The 24,112-nt window shown below is 39.6% G+C and overlaps 1 protein-coding gene across 3 annotated transcripts in view; it reads left to right on the plus strand.

Annotated features, from left to right (window-relative positions):
* The window catches only part of strn3.S (striatin 3 S homeolog), a 39,643-nt gene continuing 15,531 nt past the window's right edge, over window positions 1-24,112 (plus strand). Inside the window, exons 1-7 of one of the 3 annotated variants that reach the window (XM_018232186.2) lie at window positions 1-493; window positions 13,274-13,377; window positions 13,839-13,912; window positions 15,564-15,642; window positions 17,988-18,167; window positions 19,639-19,771; window positions 21,045-21,180. In XM_018232186.2, the coding sequence (XP_018087675.1) occupies window positions 332-493; window positions 13,274-13,377; window positions 13,839-13,912; window positions 15,564-15,642; window positions 17,988-18,167; window positions 19,639-19,771; window positions 21,045-21,180 (868 nt within the window). In that variant the 5' untranslated portion in view covers window positions 1-331. Of the gene's footprint in view, window positions 494-13,273; window positions 13,378-13,838; window positions 13,913-15,560; window positions 15,643-17,987; window positions 18,168-19,638; window positions 19,772-21,044; window positions 21,181-24,112 lie in introns of all 3 variants that reach the window. The other 2 variants (XM_018232185.2, XM_018232187.2) reach the window with 2 other exon arrangements.

The following is a 24,112-nucleotide window of genomic DNA, read 5'->3' on the forward strand; positions in this document are numbered from 1 at the left end:
AGTTGTAGGCGGGGCGGGGGTCACGTGACGCACATTGCCTTTGTGACGTCAGCTCGCGAGGCCCGCGCATGCGTCCTGGCGCTGTCAGTAGGAGGCGGTGTGTGAGGCCGGTGTTTCCCAGAGTGCCCCGCGGAGCTTACCGGACCCCGGGGGGAAGTTCAGAAATAAAACAAAATGGCGACCGGCAGGAGGAGACTTGTGATCAATTAATAGAAGGGACGGTGGCGGAGGGCTCCCTCCGGGGGGCCGAGAATTAGCGGCCGCTTCTCTCCTGACTGACCCGCCGCGCAGTCTCGTGTCCCAGAGGGAAGGGCAATTTGTAGCGCGCGGGATGGAGGAGGTACCGGCGGCCTCTCCGGCCCAGGAGTCTGATGTTTCCCCCGGCCGCCCCCCTCACTACACCGTCCCGGGGATCCTGCACTACATCCAGCACGAGTGGGCCCGCTTCGACATGGACAGAGCCCACTGGGACGTGGAGAAGGCCGAGCTGCAGGTAACCGAGCCCGGAGCGACTGTAGCGACTACTGGGCGGCGTCTCCTACACTTCCGCCTCCTCATTCACCGACTCATTCCCTCTGCTCTCTCTCCTGGACTACTCACTCCTCTACTCACTCCTCTCTACTCACTCCTCTCTACTCACTCCTCTCTACTCACTCCTCTCTACTCACTCCTCTACTCACTCCTCTACTCACTCCTCTACTCACTCCTCTACTCACTCCTCTACTCACTCCTCTACTCACTCCTCTACTCACTCCTCTACTCACTTCTCTACTCACTCCTCTCTACTCACTCCTCTCTACTCACTCCTCTCTACTCACTCCTCTCTACTCACTCCTCTCATGTCACCATCTTGTCTGGGGCGAGGGGCTGGGAGTGAGGTGTGTGAGGGGACTGACTGAGTGAGTGAGGGAGGGGAGAGTGTGAGTGAGTGAGCGGAGAGTGAGGGGAGGGGACTGAGTGTGAGGGGTCTGAGTGAGTGAGGGGAGAGAGTGAGGGAGGGGTGTGTGTGATGGGAGAGTGTGAGTGAGGGGACTGAGTGAGTGAGGGGACTGAGTGAGGTGAGGGGACTGAGTGAGGGAGGGGAGAGGTGTGAGTGTGAGGGGAGGGGTGTGAGTGAGGGGACTGAGTGAGGGGAGAGTGTGAGTGAGCTGAACTACTCCCAGCAGAAGTACAGGGCGACTGACTGTAAAGACTGTGACTCGTGTCATTCCCAATTGCTGTTCATTCTCTGAGCTGCCATTTATTTGCCTCATTCCAGCAGCTGCCAGTGCTCCCAGTATTAGTGGGCTTGTAGGGTGACAGAGAAGAGTGTGAGCTCTGCAGGGGCAGAGTGGTAAATAAATGCACCTGCTGTTTGATCTCTGCTACAGGCAGACGTTGTACATATAAGTATTTATATTAGTCTAAGGTGCAACTTTATTCACTTGATACAACTATTGTTACACTGCTAAACACACACACACATATATATATATAAACTGATTGACTTGTATCCACCCGTTAGCATTAACTCATCTCATTGTATCCGTTCCTGCATCTTCTGCCCTTCCTTTTATTAAACACAAAGTCATTACGTTCTGTCAATACAAATTCTATTCCAATTTTATCTAGTGACCTGAATAGAAGTGTGTGATTGTGAAAAACACATATAATGTGCTTCTTTCTCTCCCACTTGCTAATATCATAGTATTGATTGCTGCCAATATGCCTTTTATTGTGCTTCCTAATAGTGTCTGTGTGTGTGTGTGTGTGTGTGTGTGTGTGTCTGTGTCTGTGTGTGTGTGTGTGTGTGTGTCTGTGTGTGTGTGTGTGTGGAGCTGCCACTATGTTTCCAATGGTATATAAAGCAACATTAGGTTTGTTTGTGGAATCTGAAATAGCCTGATGGTATTTAGCCAATGTGACTGACACATTAACACACAGCTTGGCAGAATTTCTATCAATCTAGAATTTGTCATATTTTACATTATATAATGCAACCTGTTTTATGTAGGAGCTGGCCTCATGCTCTGAGCTTCTTAAGTCTTCCCATAGTTTGGCTAATATGGAGCAATTGTGTTCTAACCACAATCTCCTCACTTTGTGTCACTTTGTGTCACTTTGTGTCACTTTGTGTCACTTTGTGTCACTTTGTGTCACTTTGTGTCACTTTGTGTCACTTTGTGTCACTTTGTGTCACTTTGTGTCACTTTGTGTTCTTTTGATACTACAAAGATTCATTTGCAAAAGGTGACCACTTCTGATCAAGCCTTAAAGAGGTGGTTCACCTTTAAGTTAACTTTTAGTATGTTATAGAATGGCCAATTCTAAGCAACTTTTCAATTGGTCTTCGTTATTTATTTTTAATTATTTGCCACCTTATTCTGACTCTTTCCAACTTTTAAATGTGTATCACTGACCCATCTTAAACTACTTTCTATTACTCCTCTTTCTCTTCAGGCCTCTCCTATTCATATTCCAGTTTCTTATTCAAACAATGCATGGTTACTAGGGGAATTACAACCATAGCAACTAGATTGATGCAATGGCAAAACAGAGTTGCTGAATAAAAAGCTAAATAGCTCAAAAACCACATTTTAAATCATGAAAACCAATTGCAAATTGTCTCAGAATATCACTCTCTACGTCATACTAAAAATAAACTTGGCTGAACAACTCCTTTAAAGGGATCCTGTCATGGGAAACATTTTTTTTGAAAATGAATCAGTTAATAGTGCTGCTCCAGCAGAATTCTGCACTGAAATCCATTTCTCAAAAGAGCAAACAGATTTTTTTATATTCAATTTTGAAATCTGACATGGGGCTAGACATATTGTCAATTTCCCAGCTGCCCCTGGTCATGTGACTTGTGCTCTGATAAACTTCAGTCACTCTTTACTGCTGTACTGCAAGTTGGACTGATATCACCCCCTCCCTTTCCCCCCAGCAGCCAAATAAAAGAACAATGGGAAGGTAACCAGATAACAGCTCCCTAACACAAGATAACAGCTGCCTGGTAGATCTAAGAACAACACTCAATAGTAAAATCCAGGTCCCACTGAGACACATTCAGTTACATTGAGAAGGAAAAACAGCAGCCTGCCAGAAAGCATTTCTCTCCTAAAGTGCAGGCACAAGTCACATGACCAGGGGCAGCTGGGAAATTGACAAAATGTCTAGCCCCATGTCAGATTTTAAAACTGAATATAAAAAAATCTGTTTGCTCTTTTGAGAAATGGATTTCAGTGCAGAATTCTGCTGGAGCAGCACTATTAACTGATGTGTTTTGAAAAAAACATGTTTTCCGATGACAGGATCCCTGTAAGCAATTCTAGCTTTGACTTCCACCTGAATCTCTAATAACTTTGTATGTAAATTTCCCTGAGGCTCCGACAAGAAACCACTGTAGTTGTTGCCATTTTGTGATGAAGTGAAAGTGTTGACCAGGAGGCCAGTGATATAGACCAGTAACACTTGTGTTATAATGTGATACGGGGCAGTCACAAGAGCTGCAGCGAAACCTTCCCCTGCTCCCGACTTGTAGGGAAAGAACTGGTCAACAAGAAGGTTTTGTACGTTTATCTCCGTCAGGCAAGTTCGATTGAGTTTCTTGACTGACAGTTGATGAAATGGTTATTCAGAGAGGCATATTTAAAAAACACAAGGTTTCATCTTTTTGTGCAATCCAGTCAGCATTAACTTTAAATGCATTGCTTTAATATGCGCTAGTGCTTCCCCCCCCCATTGCATTGTTTGGTTGCAATAGTTTTCATAGATGTAAGTGTTTTATCTCTGCAGACACTGGTGCATTTCTCTGAATTATTCACTCATTGGCTGCAAAGGTCTCTTGTCTGACGACACTTACGGCTTCTCCCACTATTTACTGGATATCACATTGCAGAAATACACGGCCCTAACTAGTGTCATCTCCTGAAATTAATTGTAACATCAGCAAGTGAGATCCCCTCGCTCAACTACTAGTGGCTCAGGCTTCAGTCCTCCCTAACAAACTAGATCACCTTCCATGTCTGAATGAAATAAATATCCAGGAGACTGAAATGATCTATAAAGCCATGTCTGTACTGTACGGAAACTCACAGGTACACTCACCAACCTCCTCTTTATTTCTCCCCACAATCATCACCTTTATGAATTATATACATTATATACAATGACAACATTTTGATGCTGTGAGAAAACCCAGAGCAAATGATTTTATTTACACACAAGCACATTTAAATATCTTTCAAGCACAGGATACACAGTAGATAACAGATAAGTACTACTATAGTTTATATAAACAAGCTGCTGTGTAGCCATGGGGACAGCCATTCAAGCACAGGATACACAGTAGATAACAGATAAGTACTACTATAGTTTATAGAAACAAGCTGCTGTGTAGTCATGGGGGCAGCCATTCAAGCACAGGATACACAGTAGATAACAGATAAGTACTACTATAGTTTATATAAACACTCTGCTGTGTAGCCATGGGGGCAGCCATTCAAGCACAGGATACACAGTAGATAACAGATAAGTACTACTATAGGTTATATAAACAAGCTGATGTGTAGCCATGGGGGCAGCCATTCAAGCACAGGATACACAGTAGATAACAGATAAGTACTGCTATAGTTTATATAAACAAGCTGCTGTGTAGCCATGGGGGCAGCTATTCAAGCACGGGATACACAGTAGATAACAGATAAGTACTGCTATAGTTTATATAAACACTCTGCTGTGTAGCCATGGGGGCAGCCATTCAAGCACAGGATACACAGTAGATAACAGATAAGTACTACTATAGGTTATATAAACAAGCTGATGTGTAGCCATGGGGGCAGCCATTCAAGCACAGGATACACAGTAGATAACAGATAAGTACTGCTATAGTTTATATAAACAAGCTGCTGTGTAGCCATGGGGGCAGCCATTCAAGCACAGGATACACAGTAGATAACAGATAAGTACTGCTATAGTTTATATAAACACTCTGCTGTGTAGCCATGGGGGCAGCCATTCAAGCACAGGATACACAGTAGATAACAGATAAGTACTACTATAGTTTATATAAACAAGCTGCTGTGTAGCCATGGGGGCAGCCATTCAAGCACAGGATACACAGTAGATAACAGATAAGTACTACTATAGTTTATAGAAACAAGCTGATGTGTAGCCATGGGGGCAGCCATTCATGCACAGGATGCACAATCAATTACAGATGAGCTCTGCAGTATGTAATGTGATTCTTCAGAACATGTTATCGGCCGTGTACCCTGGGCCTTTTCTCCTTTTCCAGCTTTGAATGGCTGCCCCCCTGGCAACACAGCAGCTTGTGTTTATAAAGTATAGTTGTTTTTCTGAAGCAAACACAACCGTTTTACAAGTGCACCACAACAGTACTTTATATTTTCATTACTTTAAAAGACTTACATTTTTTTGGAGTTACTGTTCCTTTAAATATTTTTCATTGTGGAGTAATCTCAGCATATAGGTTTTCATCCCAGAAGCGGCAGTTGCTTTGGCAGTAAAAGAACTGTTGTTTCTTGACAAACTCAAATCCCCTTGCTGCCAGATACCATTACAAAACCCTATTCACACGTTCGGAACGGTATAAGCTGAGCCTGTGCTCAGGGCCGATTTGTAGAGCCGGAACATATGGCTTGTTTTGTTTCCCAACATTCCTGCAACGTTGGAATCATCATGGCGGACGTGCTGTAGCTCTTACACTGCTTCATTTCTGCGCTGCCAGCAATACATGTGTAGAACTCTCGCAGAGAACTGCACAAGTTCATATACCAATACACCAGCTGTAAATTCAGTGTATATGGCAGTAACTGGCAGTACGCCGCTGACTGAGGAACATCACTGATACAAACCTCCATTGCAGAAACATTCCCTTCCAATATAAACTATAGGCATTGCTTTCATTTAATGCACATCTGAAGCAACAACTGGAGTACGTTAAACATATTAAATGGAGGCTGTGACTTGAGATACAACTAGATCTTCTTACAGACAACCTGTTGTAATTGTTGCACATTAAAAAAAAAAAATGGAGGTGTCTTCACTACACTGGAATAAGTCGCCACCGTAATGACATGAATAAAGCAATACATATAATTGTGAACGTTCTCATTCATCCAGGTCATGGTATATCTATAGAAATAAGTCCAATCACAGCAAGTCCAGTTGATTTATTTCTATAGATAAAGTAATATTATACTTTGTTTTTCTATATTCAAGAACTTCATTGACATTCATTCATGTGTGTGTCGTTTAGCAATGAAAGCAGAAATGGCAGTGTATACTGCTCTCTTGTGTTACACTCCTCTTCACTGCTTTATATTAAATCATTTATATGTCCACTCATTATATCTGCTACATGTCCATGTTTGAAATCTTTTAGAAATCGTCTGGCCCATTATACAGGCTCATTTCCAAATGCAAGTACACGTATGGGACCTGTTATCCAGAATACTTGGCACCTGGGGTTTTCCAGATAGCAGATCTTTCTATAAGTCTGCTAGAAAAACATTTAAATATTAAATACACACAATAATATTGTTTTGCTTTAAATAAGGGTGCATTTTACCTTCATTTGGATCAAGTACAAGCTACTGATTTATTATTACAGAGATAAAGGAAATCATTTTGAGAAATCTGTATTATTTGAATAAAATGAAGTCTATGGAAGACTGCCTTTATGTAATTTGGAGCTTTCTGGATAATGGATCCCATACCTGTACTTACTATTAAATCTAGTATCTCTGTGAGACCTGAGTGCCACCAGCCGCACAGTGGCCTTTCCTCATGGCAGTTGTCTTTCTCACTCATAAGCCAAACAGGCTGGAGCTGCTGTAGGTGGCAGTTGTGTTACGGCAATATGGCAGTTATGAAGGCAGCAGCTGGGAGCCAAGATGACATGAGATGACATGAATGGCGACTGAGGGGAGGAACACAGCTGTTATAGGACAGCTCTACTTGTGAGAATTTACACAAGCTGTAAGCAAGCAAACGCTGGCCATACCTTAAAGGACAACTGCATTATTTGTGCAGCAAAGCAGACACACTGATGGGCCCAGGCTAAACAATCTTGTATGTGTTCCACTACACCAGTCTCACTTTGCTCTAATCTGTGTTAGGGGCCTGGGAGAGGCTGCGTTTAATAGCCTATAGCAGTTACACTACTCCTTCTTTACTGGGAGCCCTGGTCAAATATTCTTTTTGCCAATTGATTGAAGCATCTGTGCTGTAAGTTCCTACAGCAGACACTCCAATTTATGTTTTCAAGGAAAACATAGTATAGTGGGACTGCCTTACAGAAACAGTGTAAAAATAAAAACTGTGTAAATAAATAGGCTGTGCAAAATAAAAAATGTTTCTAATATAGTTAGTTAGGCAAAAATGTAATGTATAAAGGCTGGAGTGAGTGGATGTGTAACATAATAGCCAGAACACTACTTCCTGCTTTTCAGCTCTCTAACTCTGAGTTAGTCAGTGACTATAAGGGGGGCCACATGGGACATAACTGTTCAGTGAGTTTGTAATTGATCCTCAGCATTCAGCTCAGATTCAAAAGCAACAGTTATGTCCCATGTGCCCGTCCCTCAAGTCTCTGATTGGTTACTGCCTGGTAACCAATCAGTGGAAAGCAAGAGAGCTGAAAAGCAGAAAGTAGTGTTCTGGCTATTATGTTAGTTAGGCAAAAATGTAATGTATAAAGGCTGGAGTAAGTGAATGTGTAACATAATAGCCAGAACACTACTTCCTGTTTTTCAGCTCTCTTGCTTTCCACTGATTGGTTACCAGGCAGTAACCAATCAGAGACTTGAGGGGGGGCACATGGGACATAACTGTTGCTTTTGAATCTGAGCTGAATGCTGAGGATCAATTACAAACTCACTGAACAGTTATGTCCCATGTGGCTTCCCTTATAGTCGCTGACTAACTCAGAGTTAGAGAGCTGAAAAGCAGGAAGTAGTGTTCTGGCTATTATGTTACACATCCACTCACTCCAGCCTTTATACATTACATTTTTGCCTAACTAACTATATTAGATACATTATCTATTTACCCATTTTTTATTTTTACACTGAACTGTTCCTTTAAGGCAGTGGTCCCCAACCAGTAGCTCGCGAGCAACATGTTGCTCTCCAACCCCTTGGATGTTGCTCTCAGTGGCCTCAAAGCAGATGCTTATTTTTGAATTCCAGACTTCTAGGCAAGTTTTAGTTGTATAAAAACCAGGTGTACTGCCAAACAGATCCTCAATGTAGGTTGATATTCCACATAGGGGCTACTAAATGGCCAATCACAGCCCTTATTTAGCATCCAGGAACATTTTTCATGCTTGCGTTGCTCCCCAACTCCTTTTACTTCTGAATGTTGCTCACGGGTTCTAAAGGTTGGGGATCCCTGCTTTAAGGCATAAGCTGGTATTTGAGAAATGAAATGTTTGGCCTGTGTATGCACTACTCTTGCATTCCTTTGCAATTGACTTTACTATGAACTGTTAATGATAAACCACAAACACAACAGCTTAGTCTTTTTAAGATCAATAGGTCGGCAGTTGTATTTGCTTGTAAGAGGAATGTTACAGCCAAGGCTATACACACACATATAAAAATATGGCAAAAAGGAATAACCTATAAACCCGGAAGGCTGTACTCCTCCTTTATGTGTGGCTTATAAGGGAAAACCTATTGTAAACATAGTATATATTTTGCCTTTACTGTTCTAGCATTCTTTCATAATATTCCTATAATAATAATAATAATAATATTCCTGTAAGTCTGGTTTGTGACTGTTGTTGCAGTGATGTATGTGGGAGGCATGTACCTCTGCTTCTGCCGTCTGATCATCTTTATCATCTTTGTGTTGAGGTCAGTGTTGGGGCCTGTTTGTGCAAGTGTTGCCTACTGCGTTTCATGCATGCACTCATGCAAACTGTATACTTTTCTTCTATTTCTAAGTAAATAAGCACAAAACAAAAACGGTGGTACCGTGTTAGCCAGTAGGAAAAATAACAAATAAAAAAACAAACTAATACAAAAAGTATTGTAGAAGTGATACCTATAGCATTGCCTGACGAAGGGGCCTTGGTGCTCTGAAAGCTTGCAATGTATTTTTATTGTTAGCCAATATAGATATCACTTCTACAATACTTTTTGTTTGTTTTTTTATTTGTAATAAAATAAGGAATAGGTTTAGTGTGTGCATGTTGTTTATAGAAGTGAGCTACTGTGTAACCATGCAGCTCAGCCATGATACTCTGACTGTTTGCATTCTCCCCTCTTATTTTTTTCCCCAGTTAAGGTGTTGACCAAGCATTGTTTGGTGTGTTGAAATATTGATTGGATATTTAATAGGACGTTACTAAGTTATCTGTTCATTTACGGCTACATGATGGGGAAATGGTCCAACCATGCGATTGCCCTGTTGCGTGTCCAGGACTGCATGCATGTGCAGTATAGTCAGGTGATCATACACACGTGCATACATACATTGCATACGTACCTGTATTACATGTGTGCATGAGTCAATATTTTTTCTATCTGCTCTGATGTTTTATATGATTTGTCACGGGATACTGTACTAGGGCAGCTTTAGCTTCTTCTTTAAAAGGGTGGTTAACCTTAAGGTCACTTTTAATATGTTCTACAATAGCCAATTCTACAATAGCCAATTCTAAGCATCTTTTCAAGTTGTCTTCATTATCTATTTTTTAAAGTTTGTGAATTATTTGCGTTCTTCTAACTCTTTCCAGCTTTCAAATGGGGGTCACCGACCCTATCTAAAAACAAATGCCCTGTAAAGCTACAAATGTATTGTTATTGCTAATTGTATTGCTCATCTTCCCTCTTGTTCCTATTCCAGTCTCTTATTCAAGTCAGTTCAGGGTTGCTAGCATTATTCAGACCCTAGCAATCCGATTGCTGAAATTACAAACTGGAGAGATGTTGAATAAATGGCTAAATAACTCAAAAACCACAAAGAATAAAAATAAAAACCAAGTGTAAATTGTCTCACAATATCACAATGTTCATGTGCATCACACTAAAGGTGAAACCAACCCATTTAAAGGAGCAGCAGAAAAATAACAAGTAGTGGGCTAGAAATGACACCCCTTATTAGATACAGTATGTGCTTTATTGTACTAGCCCAAGGCTACAACCGCCCTTTCAGCAGTTAAGAACTGTGCTTTCCAAGTGTATCCTCTTATTGGCCATTTTATACATTTACAGTAGATAAATGCATGTTGCATTTGGAATTTTCAAATATGTAGAAGGTTAAAGGTAAAATAAAGACTTTTATTGAATTATTAAGACGTCTGTTGTTCACACTTTCTGTGTGCTGTATATTTTGTTGTTGTTTTTGCAATGGGTAGAATCTTGTAACAAGGGTATATAGTAGTAGCCACTGTTGTTCAGCTACAGTTCCATATCAGCTTGAAGCAACTCCCATCTCACCCTAATTACACAACTGACTTGCCCACAGTAACGAGGTTATAGAGAGAACGTTCCTGATGTATTCAGGAAAAATTCTGAATCCTAATGTAGCCAGAGGAGCCTTTAAATAGAGCAGCAGTCACCAAGTGGCAGCCCTGAGGATAGTTTTCAGTATTGGCTTGACACATGGAATCCAACATTCCTCTTCTAATTTCTGACCTGGTTGCCTCTGGGGAACCTTCTTTCATTTTCTTGCTGCCTTTTTTTAGCATTGTCATCCGAAGCTGCATTTCTGTCCCAAGCTTATCCCTGGCTCTGTATGTCTTGTGCCTGATCCCTACATTTGTCAATGGTGCATTAGTGCCCTGCAAATAATCGCTCCACCACTCGAGCAGCTTTCAGTGCAGTCACCATTATTTTACTGATGCTATTTAATGGGGCTTTGTTTTTTTTGTTTTTTTAAATGTCAATTTTTGTCAAACCAAATATAACAATACACATTTATCAGGTTGGTTATGTTGTCAAAAGCCTTTACACAGAGTTACAGCTAGGTTAGTTGTTAAAGGGATACTGTCATGGGAAAAAAATTTTTTTTCAAAATGAATCAGTTAATAGTGCTGCTCCAGCAGAATTCTGCACTGAAATCCATTTCTCAAAAGAGCAAACAGATTTTTTTATATTCAATTTTGAAATCTGACATGGGGCTAGACATTTTGTCAATTTCCCAGCTGCCCCTGGTCATGTGACTTGTGCCTGCACTTTAGGAGAGAACTGCTTTCTGGCAGCCTGTTGTTTCTCCTACTCAATGTAACTGAATGTGTCTCAGTGGGACATGGGTTTTTACTATTGAGTGTTGTTCTTAGATCTACCAGGCAGCTGTTATCTTGTGTTAGGGAGCTGTTATCTGGTTACCTTCCCATTGTTCTTTTGTTTGGCTGCTGGGGTGGAAAGGGAGGGGGTGATATCAGTCCAACCTGCAGTACAGCAGTAAAGAGTGTTTGAAGTTTATCAGAGCACAAGTCACATGACTGGGGGCAGCTGGGAAACTGACAAAATGTCTAGCCCCATGTCAGATTTCAAAATTGAATATAAAAAAATCTGTTTGCTCTTTTGAGAAATGGATTTCAGTGCAGAATTCTGCTGGAGCAGCACTATTAATGGATTCATTTTGAAAAATTTTTTTTTCCCCATGACAGTATCCCTTTAAATACATTTCTAATTAACATTCAAGCATACACAGTGGGTTTTTATTATTTGGAGGTGTAGGGAGCCAAGGGTCCAATGGTTGAAGGGCCTCTGGGAGTATGTGACACCAAGGAGCCCGTACCTTATGGAATTTCTCAGGAGAACCTCTCTCCTCGTATGTGAGACCGTGGTATTTACCATCTTCAGCCAGACCTCGATGGAGGAGGGGTGCGCTCTCACCCAGTGGGTAGCTATTGGATGAATAGTAGTATGCGGTATAGTTGCCATTGATTATTATTAACACATATTTATAAAGCACCAACATTAAACATACCCTTTACATACAGACATACAGCGGATACAGGAGGTATAGAGGACCCTGCTCAGGAGTATCAATTTGTTCCATTCAGGCTCCTCCAATGAAATGGAAAATATTTTGGGAGCCTTCAATTTTTAGCAGGCATGGACTGTGAATATATCTCTCTCTACAATATATCCTTATAAATGGTGCTTAGTGATGTATCATTAAACCATGTGGCACCTGTTAAAAATAATGTACCTACGATTGTAAAATGAGGGTATTATAAGCCACCTTGGAGTTACTTGAGGTGTTAAGCGTCTTGCCTTTATATGATCAAGCATTGTTTGTTAACCTCTGGTATCCTTATAACTTACAGTAGTACATTATTCTCTATATAATACACAATAATCATGAATATCCTGTAAGTTATATCCTTTGTAGCGGTGCTGATATCAGTTGTGTTCTTCGTAACTTGTATTGCATGATTTATTAAAACTTATATAATATATATGTAAGTGCCTCCTGTTCATTCACCTGCCAGTATATGACCATTAATTATGTACATGTAAAAAAGCTGTTGGCATCCCATAGTTACTTGTTTTAGTAATCAGCAAAGGGTAGGAAGGGGCACACAAGCCTCTGTCTCAGCTGCAAATCTTTTATTTAACACATGTTTCAGACCACATGGATCTCAAGTGACAAATGTCTTAATAATCCCATTTATCAGTTACACAGCCTTGTATTTGTTGTCACAATACTGGTGCAGGTATGGAATCCATTGTCTGGAAGCTCCGAAATTACAAAAACGCCATCATCTATCGGCTCCATTATAATCATCCAATTTTTTAAAATTTCCTTTTTCCATGTATTATGTACATGATCCAAACTAAGATATAATTAATCCTCATTGGAAGTAAAACCAGCCTATCGGGTTTATTTAATGTTTAAATGATTTTCTTGTAGATTTAACGTATGAAGATCCAAATTACAGAAAGATCCATTATCCAGAAAACCCCAAGTCTGAGCATTCTGCATAACAGATCCCATAGCTGTACAGATATCAAATATTTGGTAGTGGCTATTTTCTGTACGTTATTTAAGCTTCCTTGATATTTCACTCTCATGGTGACCTTACATGGGGCAATAAAATATAAATAAATAAAAGCAGCTTATTGGGCCATATATTGAGGCCTCTAGACGGCCTGGCCAATTTGTGAATTATTTCCCATGGTCCCGATGTGTGTGAATAAGGCTGCTTTTTGTACCTGTGGTGAATACATGTTACCCCTGTTTTTGACCATGTATTCAGTCATTTGCTACTAAGAGCTTTAACAAATGGTGTCATATTTTGTTACAGGCACGGATAGCCTTCTTACAAGGAGAAAGAAAAGGTCAGGAAAATTTGAAGAAAGATTTAGTAAGAAGAATAAAGATGTTAGAGTATGCCTTAAAACAAGAGAGGTAAGATCAGTCGTTGTGCATCGAGCATTATACCAGGGCTTTTATCTGACGACTGTTTAGCTGTTCACTTTTATAGCAGCATTTCAATTCCTTAGCCCCTGTACAACCCCAATTTAAAGGTAATAAAGTATAAAACTGTTGCCTGTGTCTGCTGGATAAACATTCATACTAAACCTTATCCTACTTGGTCTTCAGACTTCTGGCCTTCTGGCCTTTTGAGGTTTTTAGTATGATTGGAAATTATTCTCAGTGGCAAAGTACCTGAAATTACCTTTCTCTCTTTATTCATATTGTTACATGTAAAACTGGCATAATCATGTGAAAATACAGAACAAGGCGACAAAGCAGCTTCATCTTTATAATTTTTCACTCACACTAAATTGATATTTCTTAGTATGTTTAAATATTTTTTAAGTTTTTTTCTAAGCTTATCTTTTAATAACTCATACTTTATATCTTAGGGCAAAGTACCATAAATTAAAATATGGAACAGAGTTGAATCAAGGAGACTTGAAGACACCAACATTTGAATCAGGTAGGTCTAAGAATTCGGCTGATTTGTTCAATAGTCCTATGCCCTTTAATTGAATCACATGGGACAGGTGCCGAGCCTTTTGTAGCAGACTGCATGGGCTGATGCATTACTGCCATCGTTTTTTTTAAGAGTCAAGAGTGAGTTTGTCATTTCATCTATATACGTTTATACAGTACATAGTGAAATGAAACAACGTTCCTCTAGGACCATGGTGCTACACACAACATAGATGTACCGGACAACAGACAAAAAGTGCAAAAAGATGCAACTCATGCAACACGGGACAGCACAAGACAGTGCACACTCAGCAGATCCAGCCTTGGCAAATAAGTTAACATTCAAATCAGTTGACAGTCAGTATTAGTCAGTGTATGAGCATCTCTTATCAGACTACAGAGATAGTAATCTGCTCATTTGGCCTTGGACCAGTGTATTTACACAAATGTGGACTTGCAAAGCGTCTTACTGGCTATAGAAACACTCCTAGACACGCATAGTAAAAGGCAGATTAACTAAACTGTCCGTATAAGTGTATATGTATACAGCCACTGTTTGGGAGAAGCTATGGAGCAGGGGTGTCCAAACTTTTGGCTCGCCGGGCCACATTGGAAAAATAAAAATTGTCTGGGGCCACACATGAAATACACAAACACGTTTGATTTGTAAAATTAAAGGAAATACACAGAAAAGAACTACAATGGCAGTTGGATAACCAGATGGAGCTCTACACTGGAATATAGGACACCTGGATATTAAATAGACGTATTATTACTAACTGGGCAATGGGGCGAGTCCCCCCTCCTCCTATTTCCTCGGGAACCAAGCGTTTCAAACTGGGCCACATTCATATGCATCCTGGGCCGCATATGGCCCTCGGGCCGTAGTTTGGACACCCCTGGTATGGAGGATTTTGAAAGGGCAAAAGAACATTGATGTTCTAGCGAAGCCAAAATGAAAATCTGAAACAGGGAAAGTTCAGGTAAAGACAAGAGTACTGTAAAGCATTCTATTAAAGGATAAGGAAAGGCTTTTAATCATTTTGATACAGTGTAATCGAGTGTACATGATCGCTGAAATAATTTTTCAAAAAAACGTTCCTGACTCCAGTACTGACCTCCCAAAGTCAACACTAGTTCTCGTTTTTCCCGTGATGTATGCAAGATGGTGCCGGCGAACGCAACACACATGCGCCAAAGATATTCCTCCTCCTGGGCTGAGTTGCTATTGGTGTGGACAGTTATAGATGATCTGTGGGTGACTGCTCCTTGTACTTTCTATGGAAGCTCGGTCAAGAGCAGTTTTAAATGCGCATGTGCTGCCTTCTGGTCCCAACAACTATGCAGACTTGACAGTCTTGGTGCAGGAGCATGGAATTGTGGGAATAACTCTCTCTTCACTTAAAAATCAGCAAAAGCATGACACCAGCAGTGTTATACCTCTCAATGGAGACACATTCTTTTTTGCTCTTTCCTTGTCCTTTAAATGTATTTATTATCTAACAGGTTTATTGTAGCAATGCAAATAAAAGTGGTTAAAATGATGAGAGTGCAAGAAACAGTAATACAAGCAATTTGCAGTAAAAACTGTAGGGATTATGCACATCTCTTGGTGTTGCCGTTGGTTGTTTATATTTACTTTTATGTTTCAGAAGAAACCAAAGATTCAGAGGTTTCCCCTGGGCCTCAGAATAGTCAGCTGACCTGGAAACAAGGCCGTCAGCTGTTAAGACAGTAAGTAAATAAGTGAGTGCCTGTGCGGGAGATCCGATTACCATTTTGTAACACTCCTGCTCGCATATTGCCTATTAAAGCTTGACAATATTGCATATCCATTTCAGTTGCTGCTCCTAGCTTGTAGTGAGAGAGAGAAGGGTTAATTGCTTATGCTGTTCTATATAGCTTAAATGCAATCTTTAAAAACCTGATCCATAAACTCCAGCTTAGTTCATTCCAGCAATGTGACCGCAGCATGCAGGGCCCGCAGTTGCTGCTGAGCTCTAACAAATGCTTTCACAGCCAACAGGGCGGCACCTTTTTGGGTTATGTGTAGACACATGTAGTAGTAGTAAGTCTGGGAGACTATGAAGTCCAACTGATATATTTATGGTAGTTGTTAGGGGTTGTAATCTTAGACACAAAAGCTATAATCTGTGCATCTTCCATATCTGATGTTACACATTTTAAGTTATATTTACTTAAAAGGCCAAGCTGTGGAATTACACTACATATACCCTAAACTAAGACCCACCCTCAAAGCTTTCAGGTACCTAAAGTGATGAATATCACCACATTTAAATAATTTTAAGTCATGCTATGGTGCCATTCCCAGCATACGGTCCCTTAAAAGACTAATGAATTCTAGACTTTGTCATTTCTGCCAAAATCTATCATTGGCACAACTTTATTGCTCAATTTTATTACAGATTGTCCATATATCTTTAACCCAGTTGTGAACTGCCACAGAGTGTGACTAAACTGTTAACATTTTAGGGTCTGGCAAAGGGAGGTTAACCTCCACAAAACGGTATAATAAAACTTGTTAGTTAATAAATTGGTTAAGGACCCAGCTGAACCTATTGTTCATGTGTGACTCCTGTCTGCATTAGCATTAGTATATTCAATGCTGATGGCAAGTAAGGTTTAGGTTGTGCTTTGGGACTAAAAATGTGCTGGAGAAAGGGTTAAGCTCAGATACACAGTGATGTCCTCTCATGTCTATGGGACACCACTTATAACTAGTCTGTACATTGTGTGCGTAGGGTTGCCACCTTTTCTGGAAAAAAATACCTTTCTATATATTTATCTTTTTTCCCTATTAATAACATTGGGATCACTGACCTTCCTATATATTTATCTTTATTCCCTATTAATAACATTGGGATCACTGACCTTCCTATATATTTATCTTTATTCCCTATTAATAACATTGGGATGACTGACCTTCCTATATATTTATCTTTATTCCCTATTAATAACATTGGGATCACTGGCCTTCCTTTATATTTATCTTTATTCCCTATTAATAACATTGGGATCACTGACCTTCCTATATATTTATCTCTATTCCCTATTAATAACATTGGGATCACTGACCTTCCTATATATTTATCTTTATTCCCTATTAATAACATTGGGATCACTGACCTTCCTATATATTTATCTTTATTCCCTATTAATAACATTGGGATCACTGACCTTCCTATATATTTATCTCTATTCCCTATTAATAACATTGGGATCACTGACCTTCCTATATATTTCTTTATTCCCTATTAATAACATTGGGATCACTGACCTTCCTATATATTTATCTTTATTCCCTATTAATAACATTGGGATCACTGACCTTCCTATATATTTATCTTTATTCCCTATTAATAACATTGGGATCACTGACCTTCCTATATATTTATCTTTATTCCCTATTAATAACATTGGGATCACTGACCTTCCTATATATTTATCTTTATTCCCTATTAATAACATTGGGATCACTGACCTTCCTATATATTTATCTCTATTCCCTATTAATAACATTGGGATCACTGACCTTCCTATATATTTATCTTTATTCCCTATTAATAACATTGGGATCACTGACCTTCCTATATATTTATCTTTATTCCCTATTAATAACATTGGGATCACTGACCTTCCTATATATTTATCTCTATTCCCTATTAATAACATTGGGATCACTGACCTTCCTATATATTTATCTTTATTCCCTATTAATAACATTGGGATCACTGACCTTCCTATATATTTATCTTTATTCCCTATTAATAACATTGGGATCACTGACCTTCCTATATATTTATCTCTATTCCCTATTAATAACATTGGGATCACTGACCTTCCTGTATATTTATCTTTATTCCCTATTAATAACATTGGGATCAACCGGCATTTTTACCGGCCAGGCTGGTAAAATAGCCTATGTGTGTTTGACCTGTATTCTTCCCTGGCACACAATTATTGTGTTACCGTTTTACAGTTATAGAACTGTGTGCAGTCATTTTGGTGCTTCTTGTTTCCCCACCTAATCTGACTTTCCTCTCTCCTTTTTTGAACAGGTACCTTCAGGAGGTTGGGTACACAGATACGATATTGGATGTGCGGTCACAAAGGGTACGCTCTTTACTGGGACTTTCAGGCTCAGAGCCAAATGGCTCGGTGGAAACAAAGAACCTGGAACAGATTCTCAATGGTGGGGACTCTCTTTCACTTAAACTAAAGGGACAAACAAACAAAAGGTATGTGCAAATATTCCATGCTGCTGTGTTTACTTGTTAATTTCATCAGTCGTAATTAGTCCCTAACCTTTATGTTGAACAAGGCTTGTCTCATATGGTGGAGTATTCATGCTCTTTGTACTTTTTTCACATGTAGACTGTATTTTAAATGAGCAATGGCAGGGAACATACTCTTTATCTAGACATTGACTGAAAAAATGGAGTAGCCAAGTCAGAAAAGCAAACAGGTTTGTGAATGTTAATGACAACCTTTTGCCTGGGCCCTTCAGCAATCCTCCTAGGAAAGAAGCTTGTTTGGATTTCAAAATAACTAATACTGATATTGTCTCTAACACTTGTCTGGGTGAACACTTGGTAAATAGTGATTGTAACTTGGTCTCCAAGTGATTAAGATGGTAAATTTTAGGCGTGCAAGCATTGGCATTATAAGGCCATATCTGTACCATACGGCAGTCTTTTCACAGGTTTAAGCACAGAATGCAAATGGAATGGGTTAATGATGAAATGTTTATTAGCTACAAAAGCCATTCATGCTTGCAAAAATTGAAATTGCAAAGGGCTATTGAGTGAAGAGGGGGGCACTTCATATCAGAAGGAGTTAACTAGTTGACGGAAGCAGAGAGAAAGCAGAGGTTTTAAACCACTGCTAAAAAAAAGAGTAAAAACATTTGCTTCGTCATCGGAAATCCAGAACTCGCAGCTCTGTGTGTTTGACTGTTTTATTAAAGTACAGTGAAGATTTACTGTCAGAGGAATATTTTAAGGCATATATATAAATAAATAAAATAAACTGGCCTGGGGTTTGTGTTGCTAGGACACAATTCTCTATCTGTAATTCCAGTGTTTATTTGTTCTGCATGTTTAAATGATCAGTAACATCAAAAAATGAAAGTGTTTAAAGTAATAAAACCTGTGTTTGCTTCAGAAACACTTCTATTGTTTATATAAATAAGCTGCTGTGTAGCAATAGAGGCAGCCATTCAGGTTACACAGCAGATAAGCTCTGTGGAACATAATGGTGTTCTCATTTATCCATTATTTAACCTGTGCCATATAGTCTTTTTTCAATTTCCACCATTGCTACACAGCAGCTTGTTTATATGAACTACAGTAGAGTTTCTGAAGCAAACACATCCGTTTTACCAGTGGAGGGCAATAGTGCATTATATTTCCATTAATATAAAAAACTTTCATTCTTTGGTGTTACTGTTCCTTTACATTTGCACAATAACTATGCTGCTGTTGCACTGGCCCCTGGCAGCACGAGGAAACAGGAATACAGACAAAGATGGCGGCACAGCTGTTTTCTGTACCATTAGCCAGTGCCAGTTGTTTTTGTGCCAACAAAGGCTACAATTCTTAATGCTTAACAGCTGCCATTTCATTGTCCTTTAAATGGATTACAGAGCAAACCTCCATTGAGGCACAACTAGTAGGGCTGACAATAATGAAATGTTTTCCTCCCCCACAGGAACTCTGGGGATGTTCTTGAAACATTTAATTTCTTAGAAAGTGCTGATGACAGCGACGAAGAAGATGAAGGGGACCTAATTGAGGATGTCCCTGACAGAAGGGAGAAGCAGCAGATAAACAAGAAGCATAAAGTAAGATGTGCTACATTTGAAGGGAGCCCTACCCAAAAACTTATTTTTGCATAATGATCTAATTCATTGGTTTTGAAAGGTGAACAAAATAAATGTCCACTTTACCTCATTATCAGCTGATAATATGATTGGCAGACACTGAGCTTTGTTTTGTATGGATGCACAGGGCAATGGGGCTGGACCAATGACCTTTCCTTGTTCCTTAAAGGGATACTGTCATGGGGAAAAAAATTATTTTTTTCAAAACTCATCAGTTAATAATGCTGCTCCAGCAGAATTCTGCACTGAAATCCATTTCTCAAAAGAGCAAACTGATTTTTTTATATTTCATTTTGAAATCTGACATGGGGCTAGACATATTGTCAATTTCCCAGCTGCCCCAAGTCATGTGACTTGTGCTCTGATAAACTTCAATCACTCTTTACTGCTGTACTGCAAGTTGGACTGATAACACCCCCCTCCCTTTTCCCCCAGCAGCCAAACAAAAGAACAATGGGAAGGTAACCAGATAACAGCTCCCTAACACAAGATAACAGCTCAACCATGTCTCACTGAGACACATTGTTACATTAAGACGTAAATACAGCAGCCTGCCAGAAAGCATTTCTCTCCTAAAGTGCAGGCACAAGTCACATGACCAGGGGCAGCTGGGAAATTGACAAAAAAAATCTGTTTGCTCTTTTGAGAAATGGATTTCAGTGCAGAATTCTGCTGGAGTAGCACTATTAACTGATGCGTTTAGAAAAAAAACGTTTTCCGATGACAGGATCCCTTTAAAGTTACTTAATGTCGTTTGTCTGCACTTCTGGTTCTCACCCCTTAAACCATGTATCAAACAGTTGACTGCTGTTCATTGCATTATTTCAAGAGTCAAAACCAGACAACAGAATGGAATAAACAAGTACGGCTTCCATCTTCAATTATGTCTCTTGAAAAGTTGCCTAAAATTATATTTTCTTTTATTATATAAAATTGTATTTCTTCATAGAAAACAGCATGCACTTTATTTACAAAACACCCTCATAGAAAATACATAAATAAATTTTTCTATAGTCACAATGTCAATCTATGTATCTGTGTCTGTATTGGCAAGATGTGATGGAGACGTGTGGAGTGATGCTGGAGGCCTATGGAGGATTTCTGTAAGAAAAGAAAAAGTACAACACTGCTGAGATGACTGAGCCATTTGCTTCTTGCAAGTCGTCTACAGAATCGGTGTTGGGATGTTTCCTCTTCACAAAGATCATTTTAAATATCCACGTTTGATTTACAGATTGGCAATGAAGGTTTAGCAGCGGAACTTGCTGATGATACAGAGGAGGCACTGAAGGAGTTTGATTTCCTAGTAACAGCAGAAGATGGAGAAGGAGCAGGAGAAGCGAGGAGTTCAGGGGATGGGACAGAATGGGGTAAGCAGCATCTGGCTCATGATGACTACATGGGGTTTTATTAGGATGCTCCTTACATTGTACCTGCTGTTAGATTTTAACAAACTAAACCGATTTATAAAACTAGAGGTTCTGTTTTTTTAAGATGCGTCATAATGCTCCTACTTAAAGGAGAATTCAAGCTGTAATTAAAAAAAATCCCCCCACCCTGGGTAGACCCTCCTCCCCCGCCTACCTGCCCCCCCCCGGCAAATGCCCCTAATTTTTTATTCACCCCTCAGATTGCAGATTCTGGCCTCTGAGTTCACGGCAGCCATCTTCTGCTTCTTCTTCTCTGCTAATCTTTGTGTCTTGATGGACGTTTCGGCGCATGCAAAGTTGGAGTAAATTTCCGGTCCCGAACAACTGCGCATGTGCCGGAAGTCACGAAAATTTCCGAAATGTATTTTAAAAATTTAACACAGTGAAAGAAACAATGTGCCTAACGGTTTCTAAACCAGTTTTTCATCATAAACTTGATTCTTCAGTGCAAATAATGTTTGTTACTACTACAGGTATTAGACATGTTATCCAGTATGCTTGGAACCTGGGGTTTTCCAGATAACCGATATTTCTGTAATTTGGATCTACATATGTCTACTAGAAAATCCTGTAAACATTAAATAAAGCCAATAGGCTGGTTTTGCCTCCAATAAGGATTAATTATATCTTAGTTGGGATCAAGTACAAGCGACTGTTTTATTATTACACAGAAAAGGGTAAAAAATGTAATTATTTAGATAAAATGGAGTCTAGGTGACATTCTTTGTGTAATTCTGAGCTTTCTGGATAAAGGGTTTCCAGATAACCGATCCCATACTTGTATAAAAAAAGTCAGAAAAACTGTTCTTTTTGATTTATCAATAGCACTTGCCAATGAATCTGGCTTTAGAGCTACATTTAAAAAAAAGGCAGCTATTTAGAGGTACAGGTATGGAGTCCGTTAACTGGAAACCTGTTAACCAGAAATCTCCTAATTACAAAAAGACTGTCTACCATAGACTCCATTTTATTTAAATATAATTTTATTTCTGTGTGATAACAAAACACCACCATCTACTTGATCCAAAGACACAATTTATCCTTATTTGAGGCAGAACCAGCCGATTTTCTAGTAGACTTAAGGTATGAAGATCCAAATTGCAGAAAGATCTGTTATGCAGAAAGCCCCAGGTCCCGAGCATTCTGGATAACAGGTCCCACACCTGTATTGTCACGCAATATGAAGACTAGTTTCAATATGCCTACTTATAGCTATGTAGGTTCTACTTTGAACCTTGACAAGTTCTCGGGCTGTAGAGAAAACCTTCCAGAACTCTGGGACTGGCCTCTATGGATTATATGGACTCGATTACTCAATGGTATTGGTTGAATGGGGATTTGCTTTTCTTTATGGTCTTTAAGTGAATCCAGTGTACAACAATACATGTGTAAGTGTATCTGTGAACTTCTTATGATCTAACCTTATAACAAGTTTTAGCAGAACACATGCCTAGATCTGACAGTTTTTAGATGAATGAGCAGTACAGAACATATGACAGTTTGTTTTGATGTTCAGCTAGTTCTTCTGATGCGTTACGGAAAGTTTTTCCAAAGCACCAAAACAGAGGGAATTAATTTGCCATTCAGTGTTGTCAATTGCTGTTGTCTCTGCTTGCGGAATTGAAAGAGTTAATTGGGTACAGACTTTGTCGTCCATTTGAGACGGCTGTTTCCATTCCCTTTATAGGCAAACTGTTTATTCAGCAGTGATTCCAGTAGGTGCTTTCCATGGATTGATGCCATTGTTACAGTCTCCTACTCTGCCTGGCATATAGGGAATATTGTATTGCTCTCAATGCTGCATGACGCTAGAGCTTTCTTTTCTATTGGAAACTTCTGTTGCAGTTCAATACGTGGGGTTTTTCCAATTCTTATATGAACATTTTATACGTTTAGTACCAACCTAAATTGTGCCCCATGTGTGGCTGCCATACACAGTGAAGTCCGGCCAAACAGGAGTGGGACACTTGGTTTTAGTTAAACTTATTTCAATTTATTATTATTATTATGCTATTGCCAGTGTATATTGCAAGAGAGATGATATTACCCTCCGTGCAGTTCAAGAGCGAGTGCAACTAAATTACTCCCTCCATAAAAATTATAGTAGCAGCTGTGTGGTTTTACTAATACATTTAGTAGTTGTTATTGGATAGGCTAAAACCTTCATTCTGGCCGTACTGAGACTTTTACATTATTTTTAAAGGGATACTGTCATCGGAAAACATGTTTTTTTCAAAACACATCAGTTAATAGTGCTACTCCAGCAGAATTCTGCACTGAAATCCATTTCTCAAAAGAGCAAACAGATTTTTTTTATATTCAATTTTGAAATCTGACATGGGGCTAGACATTTTGTCAATTTCCCAGCTGCCCCTGGTCATGTGACTTGTGCCTGCACTTTAGGAGAGAAATGCTTTCTGGCAGGCTGCTGTTTTTCCTTCTCAATGTAACTGAATGTGTCCCAGTGGGACCTGGATTTTACTATTGAGTGTTGTTCTTAGATCTACCAGGCAGCTGTTATCTTGTGTTAGGGAGCTGCTATCTGGTTACCTTCCCATTGTTCTTTTGTTTGGCTGCTGGGGGGGGAAGGGAGGGGGTGATATCACTCCAACTTGCAGTACAGCAGTAAAGAGTGACTGAAGTTTATCAGAGCACAAGTCACATGACTTGGGGCAGCTGGGAAATTGACAATATGTCTAGCCCCATGTCAGATTTCAAAATTGAATATAAAAAAATCTGTTTGCTCTTTTGAGAAATGGACTTCAGTGCTGGAGCAGAACTATTAACTGATTCATTTTGAAAAAAAATTTTTTTTTCCCATGACCGTATCCCTTTAAATAGTCCATGGTTGACTATTCGGTAGTAATAATAA

The sequence above is a fragment of the Xenopus laevis genome, chromosome 8S, assembly GCF_017654675.1.
Source record: "Xenopus laevis strain J_2021 chromosome 8S, Xenopus_laevis_v10.1, whole genome shotgun sequence".
NCBI classification, from domain to species: Eukaryota; Metazoa; Chordata; class Amphibia; order Anura; family Pipidae; genus Xenopus; species Xenopus laevis.